Below are 14082 nucleotides of genomic sequence, written 5' to 3' on the forward strand. Positions count from 1 at the left end.
TTGTGAGGCTCGAAAGTGTAATCAAAAGTGACTCAAGTGTCGAACAAATGGTGTACTTTGTTTGAGGGCTCCAGTGAAGAAGTCGAGCCTCGATTAACGGGAGGTTGTTCGAGGGCTCTATAGATCTCAGGAGAGGCTTTATGGTGTATTTTGTTCGAGGGGAGGATTGTTGAGGATTATTGGGAGAGGAGTCCCAAATCGGCTAATTAAGGGGTTGATCATAAGTTTATAGGTAAAGGAATACATCTCCATTGGTATGAGGTAGAGCTTATAGTTAGCGTGGACAATATCATACAGTTGTGAAGATCCGTGATTTCTAACAATATAGACCCTTTTAATAGCAAGGGGCGGAAAAATATTCATTTTTCTTCTTTATTACCTAAAAATTCCTTCATCTCTGATAATAAAGCTGCAAGTAACGTGCATAGAACAATAAATGGACCAACAGCTCTATTTATGACGAGGACATTATATAGGTCTTATTAGAGAGTTGTCAACTAATGTCTAATCGAGAATTTGTCTAGACAGTGTCCATATATGCTTTATGAGTTATGAGCTGCGGTGATAACGAGGTCAACCTCTCACTTATATGTTTATGTATGATTTGAAAAACGATTGAAAAGAATAGTAAAGAGTTAACTAGATTGTAAGATTTCACATCGGTTGGAGATGGGAACGAAACATCTCTTACAAGGGTGTGAAAACCTCTTCTTAGTAAATTCGTTTTAAAACCGTGCGGATAACGCGATACGTAACAGGTTAAACCGAATAATACTTATTAGTGGTGGGCTTGAGCTATTACAAATGGTATTAGAGCCAAACACTAGATGGCGTGCCAGTGAGAACGCTGGCCCCCTAAGGGGGTGGATTGTGAGATCTTATATCGGTTTGAGAGTTGAATGAAATATTCCTTAAAAGGAGGTGGAAACCTTTCCCTATTAGATGTGTTTTAAAATCATGAGATTGACGACTATATGTAATGTGTCAAAACGAACAATATCTGGTAACGGTAAGATTGAGCTCTTACATAGATTATCTAAGAACCCTGAGTAATCCTAATGAGATAGATGAACTCCAAGGAGTTATTATCGATGGGCTTCACCTAGCTGGATTATGAGAAATGATGAGTTCCACCGAAAATGAGTTTAATTGCTTAGATACATGGTTTTTGGGTATGAAATAAGACGATGAATGGTTCAACTTAAAAATGAATTAAAAGCCTGTAAGTAAATTATTTACGGAATATTTTTATACTCATTTAGACTACTTTTGTTTTTTATATAGAACTCGAGCAATAGCACAATCAAGACAAGGGCATGCACGAGCCATAAGACTACAAATCAATATAAATCTAAGTTATGATACGTTTAATTTGTTAAATATGAGTTTATAAAAGATCAATTAAGTAACAAAAATGTTAAATTATAGGTTAAATTATATTTAAAATGTTACTTTTCTTCGCCAAATTTTCTTTAAAAAATTATTTTATAGAATAAATATTTGATTATCAATAAAGTGGGGGCATAAAAGTAATTTGGCATGCAAGGCTTTTTCTTGCTCACGTGGCAGGTAAAAAGAAGACCTTATATTTCAAATTTGAAACTTGTTGGGCCCATTTTTTAAAATTCCCTCAAAAGGACTGTGCACCAACGGCTTGATTTCTCATATTAGGGTTCATCTCCACAACTGTATCTCTTCCTTTTACAGTCTCTCCGGCGATTTCGACTGTGCCATTTTCCGACTACCCCGTGGGGGTTCTTTGTTTATTCGATTTGGAAGACGACTCATCAATTACGGCCTCAAGAACTGCGTTTGCCCCTGAAACCATACGTCCTAGGACAGTAGAACTGCATTGCTTATTCATATTCAGTTTGATAGAATAGAAGTAAGAAGGTTGCGTTTCAATGGATTATTCTTCAATAAATGGACTCCATAATTTTGGTTTGACTCTCGCATCAAGAAGAGCTGAAGAAGCTGGTTGGTTTTCTTTTTCTTCCGTTCTGGAATCTTGTTGATCTATTCATTATTCATTTGTTCCTTTTTTCCCCCTCCTTTATGCTACTTGTGAAGTAAGTAATCTTAGGTTACCAATCTTGTCCTAGTCTGATCTTGATTCCTGTGTTTTTCTAGATTTCTGATAGATGTGGTGGTTTGTATTTGAGAATCCATTGGGTAATTGAAGTCTAATTGTTTAATTTTACAGCTTGGAGGCGGTATGAAGCTGTTAGGTGGCTTGAAAGCTTTGTTGGCCCACTCGGCCTGCCTACTCAGCCATCAGAGATGGAGTTTATTTCTTGCTTGAGAAATGGCCTTGTCTTGTGTAATGCAATTAACAAGATTCAACCAGGATCAGTGCCCAAGGTTTTGTAATTGTTATTGATTTTCTTTTTGAAACTTGTGTGGCCAACTTCATTTTCGGACCATCACTTATATTCTTGTTAATAAATTGAAGGTGGTTGATAACCCATGCCCTTTACAATCACTTACGTGGGAGTGTCAGCCATTGCCTGCCTATCAATACTTTGAGAACGTTCGGAACTTTTTGGTTGCTGCAAGAGAGCTAAATCTTCCTGCTTTTGAAGCTTCAGATTTAGAAAGGGTATTTTTCTTCAATTTGAATGTATGTGAGCTTTTCTGTTATATGTTACTGAGTCCTGAAACCATGACTTTTCCCTTAGGATACATTTGAGGCAAAGGTAGTGGATTGTGTTTTGGCTTTGAAATCTCTTCATGAGTCCAAACAAATGAGTAATGAAAATGGATTTCACAAACACGTGAAATCATCTCCTCTGGTTTTACATTCTGCTAAGAAGACGCTTCCAAGACCTTTGTCCACAGTTTCATTGGGCTCTTGTAGACGCTTGGATATGTCTGCGATGAGTGAGAAACGACACCCTGTTGGAAGCGAAAATGCAGAACTTGAAGGTTTGAGCAGCCTTTCCTCTATTTATGCTTGTATTGTAGCACATTCATGCTAAGTCGACTAGAAGATGCATGTAAAGATGATATGAGATAGAATTGAAAGTCAGCCTTTTCAATTATATGGTACTCTATCATGATTGAGCACTGGTTTTATCATACTCTAACACTGTGTTTTCTGTGACTTGTCTAGAACTAATTGTCAAGTCACTCGTTGATTGCCTGGTTCAAGAAAAGGAAAATTTTGATGGGGACCTTCTTGTTTCTCTAAGAAATGGAGATAAGGTTGATTATAAGTTTATTGCTAATTTTAAGGTTAGTTTTTACTTGTTTTCTTTCGTTTATGACTTCCTAGCTTATATACAGGATCCAGTTAGGTTATTCCAAAAGGTTGTATCAATTTGTTCAGACAAATCGCTTCAAGAAAGCTTTTCAGAGGTCAGTTTTTTAGATTGAGAAAATGACTTACACTATACTTATTTTCTCTAAAAACCCATAGTTCCTACTATTATAAAAGTAAAAGTTGACCAGTTGGAATGTGAGACTCACTGTGAATTGTGATGAATGAAAGGGACATCCATCCATCCACCTAGTATTGTTGTATACTACTACATTAATCCAGTATCCTTATTATTAAGAATGATGCACATGATCCTGATCGTATGACACTAAATTTCATCTAGTTATAGAAGATTTATGTTATACAACCATTTTCTTTATTTGCTTTCCAACCAGAAAGCTCAACTGCAAGTCTTTTGAAAATTGGATCTTGTTCATCTGAATATCTCTTTTTCCTTTGTCAAGTATGTTTTCATAAAAATTCTATCATAACTGAAAAGTATCTACCTTTTTCTTTTCCAAAAGTTTGATACAGGTTTAAAAGATGAATTAAAAGAAAGAAGCAGCTTCCTAGCCCGTTCAGATATAGTTTTAGATGACATTACGACCCTTGACAATTCACAGGTATGCATATTTTGTTTGTTTTGCTTTTCTTGAACTATATTGTTTTCTTTCTTCAAATGTAAATAATTCTTTAAGATTTGGGTAAAGAGTCTATTTGGTTGCTCAATTTCAAAATTGACAATTGAATACCTAAACCCATCAAATGATGGAAAACTAGGTTAGTGCATATTTGATAACATAAATAAGGGAGAAATCACTTTATACCCCTAAACTTTGTGGGTTGGATCGATTAAAGCTCTATATTAATAATTGTATCAATTCATAGTTCAAATGGATAAGTTATTATATTCTCGATCATAAAGTCAGTTTACCGCTCGAACTGTTTTTGATAAGTGAATTAATTGTATTAGTTAAAGCTCTTAATTTTCATAAGTGAATTAATTTAACCTTTGTCGTATTAGTTATTGAGTTAGTTGGTTAGTTACCTTTTAATTCAGGTAGTTAGTTTTGTAATAGCTGGACATTTTGTGTACACACAACGTATTTATATTACCTCATACTAATCAATATGCATGCTGATTTAATACTCACAATGTTAATACTAATATAACTAGTTTAGATTGATATACCGAATATAATTTATTTTCAACTTCATCAAATATGCTAACGTCAGCTTATGCATATTCCTAGAAGCGATGCAAAGCTTGCTACAAAAAGAAAAGCTGCAATCACGGCGAACTATTTTATACTCAAGAGAAGGAACTTTTGGTAATTTCTTGTCTTTCTCATCTAATCTGTATGCATTGTTTTTTGGATGTTAACTAGTTTTGTCAGACGCATGGAAATAGTGGAGAGGCCTGAATTATTGGTAAATTGTGTTGAAAATGGATGACTTGAATATGTTTTTTCATTGTTTAAATATTGCCCTTCAAATATAAATTTGTTAATATGATTTTGAAAATGCATTTATATTTGTTCTGTTTAGTTGGACTGTAGTCTTATAGCTTTTTTATTGCTTCAAATTCTTAAGTACGAGGGTTCCATTTGAAACTCCAAATGATGCATAAATGAAATAGAGACATCACGAGTATGTGCCTCTATGAAGCTGGATTGTTGTATAATATCTTCTTTATCATACAGGATCTCAAAGCTCTTCTATCTAAAACAAAGTTGGAATTTTATGACTTGCAGTCTCAGTTACAAAGAGACTTAAAGGACCTAGGTAATTTTGCAATTAGAACAACATTTTTCCTTTATTTGAATTAGGGAAGGCACTTGAAGTGCCTGAAGTTATATTTTTCATGAACCTATTGTCAATATTAGTCTCCTTTTTCCTCATACTTTCTTTCAGGGTTTGACTTTGTTGATAATTCTCAAGTCGTTTCTTTTTGGGTTTCAGAAAATCAAGTGCAAGAGCTATCAAATGCTGCTCTTGGTTATCATAATGTGGTTCAGGAGAATAGGAGCCTGTATAACATGGTCCAAGATTTAAAGGGTTAGTATGCCTAATGATACAGACGTACAAACAAATCTTTTGACTACCAATTTGATCAGAGATCCTCAAATAATCAAAATGTTCTTATCTTTATTTTATTTAGGCAATATTCGAGTTTACTGCAGAATAAGGCCCTCGTTCAATTGTTCATCAAAAGATGTGATAGAATTTATTGGGGAGGATGGTTCATTAATGCTATTGGATCCATTAAAACCCAAAAAATACGGAAGAAAGGTTTTTCGGTTTAATCGTGTATTTGGCCCAGCTGCAAAGCAAGGTATATCCTTTATGGTAGTTTATAATGTTACCGCTACTCGTTTGCTGACAAGTGCTTCTTTTATTTATGTTGTTCAGATGATGTCTTTAAGGATATTCAACCATTAATTAGATCTGTGATGGACGGTTACAATGTATGCGTATTTGCCTATGGTCAAACTGGATCAGGAAAAACGCACACCATGGTAAGAAGATATCCACGTTTGCAGATTTCGTCTCATTCCAAGCATTTCCCTTTGTAAATAACTAATGCTTCGTAACAAAGAATGAAGTATCTTAAAAGAAAGTAATTGCAGAAGTCAACCCCATCCCGATAGAAAAAAAAGAAATACAATATGCAATTAGTTTACTAATGATTATGCATTCCTTGATTAGTTCTCCCTCCTAAATATATTATATCTTGACAGAATGGTCCATCTGGTGGAGCTGACAAAGACTTTGGAATCAATTATCTAGCCCTTAATGATCTATTTCAGATCCAGAATGTAAGGAAGGACATAGATTATGAAATCAATGTCCAAATGGTTGAAATTTACAATGAACAAGTACGAGACCTTCTTGTTGCAGAATCATCAATTACCAAATATCCTTGCCCTACTTTCTATTTTATTTTATTTTTGTCAAAATTCTGATTTGCCTAGATTCTATTTCTTTAAAAAACAGATTTCTCGTTAGCTGTCCTTATATATGAATTTGTATCTTTTCTTTACATTTGATTCGTCACTATGATATACCTTTGTTTTCATGAAAATAGAACTACCTAATACCTCTGCCTGCCGTTTATTTTATTGTGAAAACTTCTCTTATCTATGGGCTCAGGTTAACTTTTAGATTTTTTTTGTGAATATTCTTTATGTTTGACTTTATATCTTTAACTAATTATAAATTAGAGATTCGAAGTTGTACTAGTGACACTGGATTGAGCCTTCCAGATGCAACCCGACATTCTGTCAAATCAACTGCTGATGTTCTCAATCTAATAAAACTTGGAGAGTTGAATCGTGCAGTGAGTTTCACTTCTATGAACAATCAAAGTAGCCGTTCACACAGGTCAACTATTATTGTGGCATGCTCACCCTTCTCTATTGTAATATTCAGTATATGTTGCTCCTGTTTAGTCATAGCTTATTTCATATCCTGACAATTTAATATAGCTAGATTTTTTTGCATTATTGTTGTTAAATGATGTGTTAGCTTGTTATCTAAATAAATCATGATTGGGATGTGTGACGATGATTTTTCATGTGTGTGCAGTATTTTGACTGTTTATGTTCATGGAAAGGACAATTCTGGGAGCTCCATTCGCAGCTGCCTACATTTGGTAGATCTTGCAGGAAGCGAAAGGATCGACAAATCTGAGGTTACAGGAGATAGGCTTAAGGAGGCGCAGTATATTAATAAGTCTCTCTCTTGTTTAGGAGATGTGATCATGGCTTTAGCTCAAAAGAATTCTCATATTCCTTACAGAAATAGTAAACTCACACTTCTCTTGCAGGATTCTCTAGGTACAGTAATTGCTCTGATTGCCACTTTCTTTTACGGTTTTTTCTTTAATATTATAAAGTGATGGAGGTTGCCTTCGGTCTTCTAGTTATGATTAATATCAAATGACATTGGATTAGATAGAGTAATATAGCATTTGTTCCATGTTGGAGAGAATTGATAACAAGTGGGGATTAACATAAAAGTGCATTTGGAAATATTACATTTGGTCCTTGAAATTTTATAGTCATAAGTAATATAAATATGCTTTCGGAAAGTACTATCGAATCCTTATACACTATACTGTTTTTGCCCAATCAAGTACTTCAAAAATACTTTTAAATGTGTACAACCAAACATCAAACATACTACTAAATTTATCTTTTTTCTAAAGTGCTTTATTAGTGTTTCAAGGCTACCATTTCTAATGGTTTCTATTACGTTCTAAATTAACTTTTTCCTTTGAGAAGTTTCTGTATGATGATCCTTTGATCTAATCTATTGACAAAGATTCTCTTGGAAATTTTCTCTGTAGGTGGACATGCCAAAACAGTAATGTTTGCGCATGTAAGTCCAGAAGAAGATTCTTTCAGCGAGACTTTAAGCACTTTGAAATTTGCTCAAAATGTTTCGACCGTTGAACTTGGTTCTGCTTGCTTGAACAAGGAAAGCAGTGAAGTCGTGCAACTGAAGGCTCAGGTAATCTTCAATGCAACTAATTCCCACAATGTACACTACCTCTAATCTAATGCTTTTTATTCTTTGTTTCATCATTTTAATTGCGTGTAAATTTATTCAGTGAAGTACTTCAATTCTCTCATGGTTGGATTATTTGTACGCGTATTCTTTTTTGTTAAGTTTTATCTTTTATTTTTATTTTTTATGCGTTATTTGGTCCCTGTACCAGTAATGTATTTTACCATCCTACTAAATGGTATTATTGCAAGATATTGACATAGTGCTTATATTGTCTATTTAGATGTCATGTTACTTCTAGTAGAGGAGGGACTAAAAAAAATGATTTACTCCAAACACTGTATCCATGTAAAATTAATGCAGCCACGGGGTCGATCTTGTTCGGTACCAAATTTAAACATAATTAAAATAGTGGGAATGGAACAAACCATGGAAGTCTCTCATACTGTTATTAAGTGAGTCTAAATGATAAACTATGTGATGCTACGTGGTTTATCTTATACATTAACAAAATTTTAATATGGATATCAAATTAAAGTTTAGGGATGAAATATAACTTTTAAAATTGCAAGGACAAAATTCATACGACCATAATGTTTCAGTGATGAGATGGATAATTTTCATCAAAGGTTTGTTTATATATTTGAATTTTTGTTCTCCAACAAGTGGCCACCTACATGGATGTGTGAAAGTGCTGTTTGATATTACTTTCCGCATATTTTGATTCTTTCTGAAAATTCTATTATGTAGAAGTGCAATTAGGGCAATGGCCGCTGTTATGCATGTCTTTGCCCATTGTATGTTGTTAAATCCCTTTGATGAGATTATTTCTTCTTATCACTATACAGGTTGAGAATCTTAAGAAAGCTCTGGCTAATAATGAAGTTGAATGGGCCTCAAATAAGTCAAAGGCACCTAGATCACCAAGACAAGTAGCTGAGAGAACTCCTCCACGCCCTCGAAGGTTGAGCATTGAAAATTGCAGCAGTGCTAAGACCGAGTTACTGTCCAAAGAAGCGATGGGAAAGGGCTCAAAGACGCCCTCTATACGCACCAGAAGATCGAGTTTGGAGGGTCCAAAATGTATTAACAACGATGGTTTATCCACGAAGCTATTAGAAGATGGAAGTAAGAATCAGGCTCTGAAATTCCAGAAATGTAGCATAATTCAAAACTCAGTACCTATCTCTAGAGTTTCTCACAGCATCAGTAACGGCACCGTTGCATTGGAGATGAACCATAAGGCTCCTGCTCGAAGTCCTCAAGGTGCTAGTTATATGAAGCGTACGATCGACACTAAAGGTACTCGAATCCCTAGCCTTCAGCTGCCAAAGACTCCTGAACCACCAAAGCATGTTAGAAATGACATCCAGAATCAAATGCAAAGCGATGCAATGTTTCCCACCGACGCCCAGACACCCAATCTGAATGGTACAGCAAGTGGAAAAGGGTCTCGAATAAGAAGATCCATGAGGACCATTGGGAAGCTGATTAATGGCTCTGAGAAGAGGCAGGTTCTATCTAAATTATTTTTCCTTGATGATATAATTTGGCGCTTTACACAATGCATGCTAGGCCAACCTTGAGGCAATCGTCAATTTCAGCTGTGTTACTAAAAGGAGAAGAGTAATATTTGTTTATAGATATGAATTTTTTAACTAACTCTTCCCAGCAATGTTGCAGGAACCGACAGAATGTGACAGAATTGCATACGCCGGTGCAAGCTACATCTACTTGTAATGTTAATCTTGACATATCACCATTGACAACTAATTCGAGGATGCAAAGGAGGCAATCACTAACTGGCATCCAAATGACAGGGTCGAACACGTCTCGAAGATCATCCCTTGGAGGAAAACCAACCGACTCAAGTTAGTAAAACTCAATTTGTTAAAACTGGACTCTGAGGCTCTGAGCTTAATGTTGAGCTTGATGTTGTGTTCTGCAGATGTTCAAAAAGTATTAGACACTAGAAATGCAAGGACCCCTCCTCCGATCCGTCAGTCGACCCAGGTAACCAAGCGGTGGCTGTAATCGTGTATAGAGCGGATGCTGGGGGAAGAGCGTGATTCAAGTTTGAGCAGAGAAGTGACTGGAGGTAATTTTTGTAGTATAGAGCTTTAAATTTAAAGCCATCATGTTGACTGATTTTCAGGTTAGAACAAAAAAGTGAAAAAAGCAGAACAATTTAACTTTCACTGTCCATTTTTAGGTGGGGATGAACTCTCTTAGTTCTTTCCATCATAGAATTGGTGTTGATTTCTTCTTTGTATAGCTAGAGATTTAGTTTTTCATGTAATCATATAGTGTAGGCTTGCCTTGCCTCTCTGCTGTCCAAGAGAACTTACTGTAATTCTTCACAGCTTGATGAAAACTAAATTACCAGCTTGGGCCAAATGGATTTCAATGGAAAACCCATTTTTTGTGCATAAGAAAAAAAATGATAAAAGTTGGAGCTCAAGATCGAAAAAATCGAACAAGAGTAGTTGAGCTGGTCGGTTCTATGACTCATTGAACATTGATTCCACCTCCCTTCGGGGCCCAGCGTTCTTGCTGGCACTCGTTCCTTTCTCCAACCGATATGGGACCACCACCAAATCCACCCCCTTTAGGGCCCAGCGTTTTTACTTGCACACCACCTTGTGTTTACCCCTCCTTCAGAGAACAGTGGGAAGGCTAGCACATCGTTCAGTGTCTGGCTCTGATACCATTTGTAATATGGTCCAGATCCACCGCTAGTAGATATTATCTTTGGGTTTTCCCGTTTGGGCTTCCCCTCAAGGCTTTAATCAATATTTCTGATATCTTTTATAAACATCTATATAACATTAGAAGAAAAAAAAACTTATATTAATCATGGCATAAAAGATAGTGTTGATAAGAAGATTTATAACTTAGACAGAATCTAAAAGTAAAAAAATCCTTGTAAGATAATAGTAAAAAAATGACTCGAAAAGGTCAAAGCTCGTCGAGCCTATTGAAATTTTTTTCGGAAGAAATTAGAAAAAAAAAATCGATAGAATTCTCTAAAGAGAGAGTTTCATAATCTAGTATAAGTGTGAGATGAGTACACAAAGTCTGTTTAAAGCAACTACTAGAAAATATTTATTAAATAATATATTTGAATATCTAATTTAATGAAATAATATTTTATTCAAATTATATTTAAATATTTGCTTCTTATTTAAATTTCAAATATTTTTTTATTTAATATATCAATCTACATGAGTTATTTTAATATTTAATGTATCAAATAAAATAAAAATATTTTTTTCTTTTAATACCTCTAATATATGGTTAATTTGAATTCTTCAAATTAGTGTATATATATATATATATATTCTATTTATATTTAACGTAGCTAATATATTAAATATTAAATATTAATTTAAATACTTGAAAATTTTTTTCAATTAAATTAAATTATGAGCTTGCAATACAAATTAAACCAATGATTCAAATTTAATTAATTAAACTCTTTAATTAATCAATTTCCATTCATAGGTTATTCGACTATAGATTTAAAGTTGCATTTATGTACGATAGGACAAATCGTGTTCGATATAATCATTACAAACAAGTCAATCTCTTAACGAGTTGTTCATAATTATAATTGGGCCAAAAGTCCGTTTTACTAATTCTATAATGAACAATTTGTTTATGATCTAATCATAAACCAAGTCCCTCCCATACAAATAAGAGGATGAGGTCCCATGAACAATTTGTTTATGATCCAATCCTAAACAAATAAGAGGATGAGGTCCCATTATCCAAGTCCTGAAATCAGTACTTAAGAGAACAACTCATTTATTTTCCCTATGAAAATGATGGAATTTCATCTTATGATATTATGTCACAACTCCCTCTTTGGTCAAGTTCCCAACATGGTAGACATATTGAATCGGCTATAAGGGTCATTCTCACCCATGCAAATTAAAAGATAAGTTTTTAGAGGAAAGAGTTCATAACTCACTTAGAATTAAGATCGAGTCGTATATGATTATCATGTGAAATATTAATCTTCTCAATTAACGGATTTACAATGAGAGATTAAATATTTCTTGGTCCAATCTTATACAAACTCATTGTATAAGATACTCCCACTCACATGTCTCCACAAACGATTTGGATCAAATCGTTTGTAACGATTACAAAGTGGGTCATATCAATAGTATTACCACGATTAGACATCTAAACTTATCTATATACTATATACCCTCTAAGTTATTACTTGAACACGATCCTCTTATATGTCAACTATATACGGTTCAATATTACATTAATAATCTTGAACTTTCATATAAGGGATAATATTAAAATGTAAATAAAATATTAAAAATTTAATAATTAATTAAGAGGCCGAGGGGCATAAATCTCAATGCAATAGTGTCTTGGCTTGAGTATTTTAAGAAACACTAAGTAATTGACCCCACTATTGAGAGAGTCAGGGAATGCAAACACATCAACATAAATGAGACCTATCATTTAAAACTGTATTATTTTAAGTGGCCTTCGTTCGGGCAAGTTGGATGTGTAATACTTCTCTACACACAATTCACACGTGCGAGCATAAACCCACTAGGCGGACTCGCGCACCCCCTAGGCCTGCTAGTTAGGCTAGCTCTTCTGGCTTGTAGTCGAATGCCCGAAGGTACATCGACCGTCGTGCACCATGCCAAGTGTCACGATCATGCTTGTCCAAAGTGTGTTGCTTGTGGCTGCATGGCAGATGTCCCGGTCTTGCTTGTCCAGGACGTGTTGTCCATGGTAGCATGTCTGTTCCAAACCCCTTTTACATGCTTTCATCTTAGTAGGCCTTTACCATTTCATGTTGGGTCAATACGGGGTGTATGACCATTCACCAAAACCATGTCTACGTCCCCAGGCTAAAATGCCCGAAAATGTACTACAGGGGATATGACTATTTATCCTTTCTTCTTACTCTAAGTTATATACTATTTAGGCCGTGATATTTCTTAATTTGCTTATAGTCATATAATATTGCTTTCTTCAATTCTTCAAATCATTTTCAAATGTATTTCCTCATTCACATTTTCTAAACCTTTTCTCGCAACGTGACTCGAAGCTTGAACATGCACCGACATTGTTTATGACGTTTGAATTTCTCACGGCGGACTTGTTCGCTTGGTTAGAACAAGTACCGCACAATCGTTGTACCGCTATCGCAAGAATACAATTGTGACAAGTGGTATTAGAGCCGAGTAGGTTCTTTAGAAAGTATTACACAAACACGTCCGCTGCAAAACAACTGGACAAGTTTTAGATAGACTGATTAGCTAAAATCGAAGAATAGTTACTCTGCATGAGTGAAGTTCCTGATGGAATGATGCTTTTGTTATCTCACATGAATGAGATTGCTGCTAAAGCCAACAGATTCAATGAGATGGTGGGCGCCTTGAAGCAATGCCTATCCGCGAATTAATGACTAGGGTCGAGGCCCTAGAAGACAAGGCCACAAGAGCTAGCTTCGAGCGTGGGGATTGCCCGAATAGAGGAGCGCACCGAGGGCTTAGACAATGTCCAACTGGCGATCGTTCAGATGGTCTCAAATTTTTCTGATGGCTTTAGAGAAGCCTTTGGAGTAGTCAAGGCTGAAGTGGCGGAACTAAGAGCCAGATTAAACCTTACTGTGAGAGCGGTGGCGACAAATCCCAACTAGGGGTGTAGCATAGTTTACAAGATAAAGGTCCCAGAGCCCAAACCCTTTTGTGGGGTTTGAGATGCCAAGACTCAAGAGAACTTTATATTTGACCACAAATAATACTTTCGAGTCACTAGTACTGTGATAGAGGAAGCGAAGGTCACATTGGCAACAATTCATCTAACTGACGATGCAAAGTTATGGTGGAGGTCCAAGTACATGGACATTCAAGATGGTCGATGTACTGTGGACACTTGGGATAGCTTGAAACAAGAACTCCACTCTCAATTCTTCACACGAAATGTCGACCCCAAGGAAATTAAGAGAACTGAGTCATATGGGCAATACTCAAGATTACATTAAGCAGTTTTTTGGACTTATGTTAAATATTCGTGATATGTCCGAGACAAACAAGATCTTCAATTTCATCGAGGGTCTGAAATCGTGGGTGAAAAACAAGCTCTATAAATAAAGAATCCAAACCCTTTCCACAACCTATGCTATTGCCGAACGGTTGTTTGATCTTGATAGCGAAGAGCCTCAAGAGATGAGGCGGAATAGAGCAAACTCCCCAGAGGTGGAGGAAGTGATAGATCCAAAGGCAGGTAGGAGGGATACAAATCCTCCAAATAGAGAGGTTGGACTCCAT

The 14082-nt window shown here is 35.5% G+C and overlaps 1 protein-coding gene across 2 annotated transcripts; it reads left to right on the plus strand.

Moving 5' to 3' along the window:
- Positions 1-1642: 1642 nt before the first annotated feature.
- Positions 1643-10168, plus strand: LOC111454385 (kinesin-like protein KIN-14L). 2 transcript variants are annotated; one of them, XM_023095858.1, is made up of 20 exons: positions 1643-1977; positions 2204-2361; positions 2453-2599; positions 2679-2925; positions 3113-3204; positions 3286-3357; positions 3784-3882; positions 4513-4590; positions 4963-5044; positions 5222-5317; positions 5421-5594; positions 5672-5778; positions 6001-6176; positions 6479-6643; positions 6848-7098; positions 7611-7774; positions 8620-9281; positions 9455-9642; positions 9720-9920; positions 9959-10168. In XM_023095858.1, exons 1-19 carry the CDS (start codon positions 1905-1907, stop codon positions 9803-9805), a joined length of 3117 nt encoding a protein of 1038 aa, XP_022951626.1. In that variant the 5' UTR covers positions 1643-1904; the 3' UTR covers positions 9806-9920; positions 9959-10168. The 2 variants fall into 2 exon arrangements, with proteins under 2 accessions (XP_022951626.1, XP_022951627.1); XM_023095859.1 differs by having other exon boundaries at positions 4516-4590.
- The last annotated feature ends 3914 nt before the right edge of the window (positions 10169-14082 follow it).

Source organism: Cucurbita moschata, unplaced genomic scaffold, assembly GCF_002738365.1.
Source record: "Cucurbita moschata cultivar Rifu unplaced genomic scaffold, Cmos_1.0 Cmo_Scf00016, whole genome shotgun sequence".
Taxonomy (NCBI): Eukaryota; Viridiplantae; Streptophyta; class Magnoliopsida; order Cucurbitales; family Cucurbitaceae; genus Cucurbita; species Cucurbita moschata.

Bases quoted from the DNA above. Each gene is read 5' to 3' on its own strand.
- LOC111454385 (XM_023095858.1), top strand. From the start codon at position 1,905: ATGGATTATTCTTCAATAAATGGACTCCATAATTTTGGTTTGACTCTC. The intron at 2,362-2,452 runs GTTTTGTAATTG...AATAAATTGAAG, and splicing joins AACCAGGATCAGTGCCCAAG to GTGGTTGATAACCCATGCCC. The intron at 7,775-8,619 runs GTAATCTTCAAT...ATCACTATACAG, and splicing joins TCGTGCAACTGAAGGCTCAG to GTTGAGAATCTTAAGAAAGC.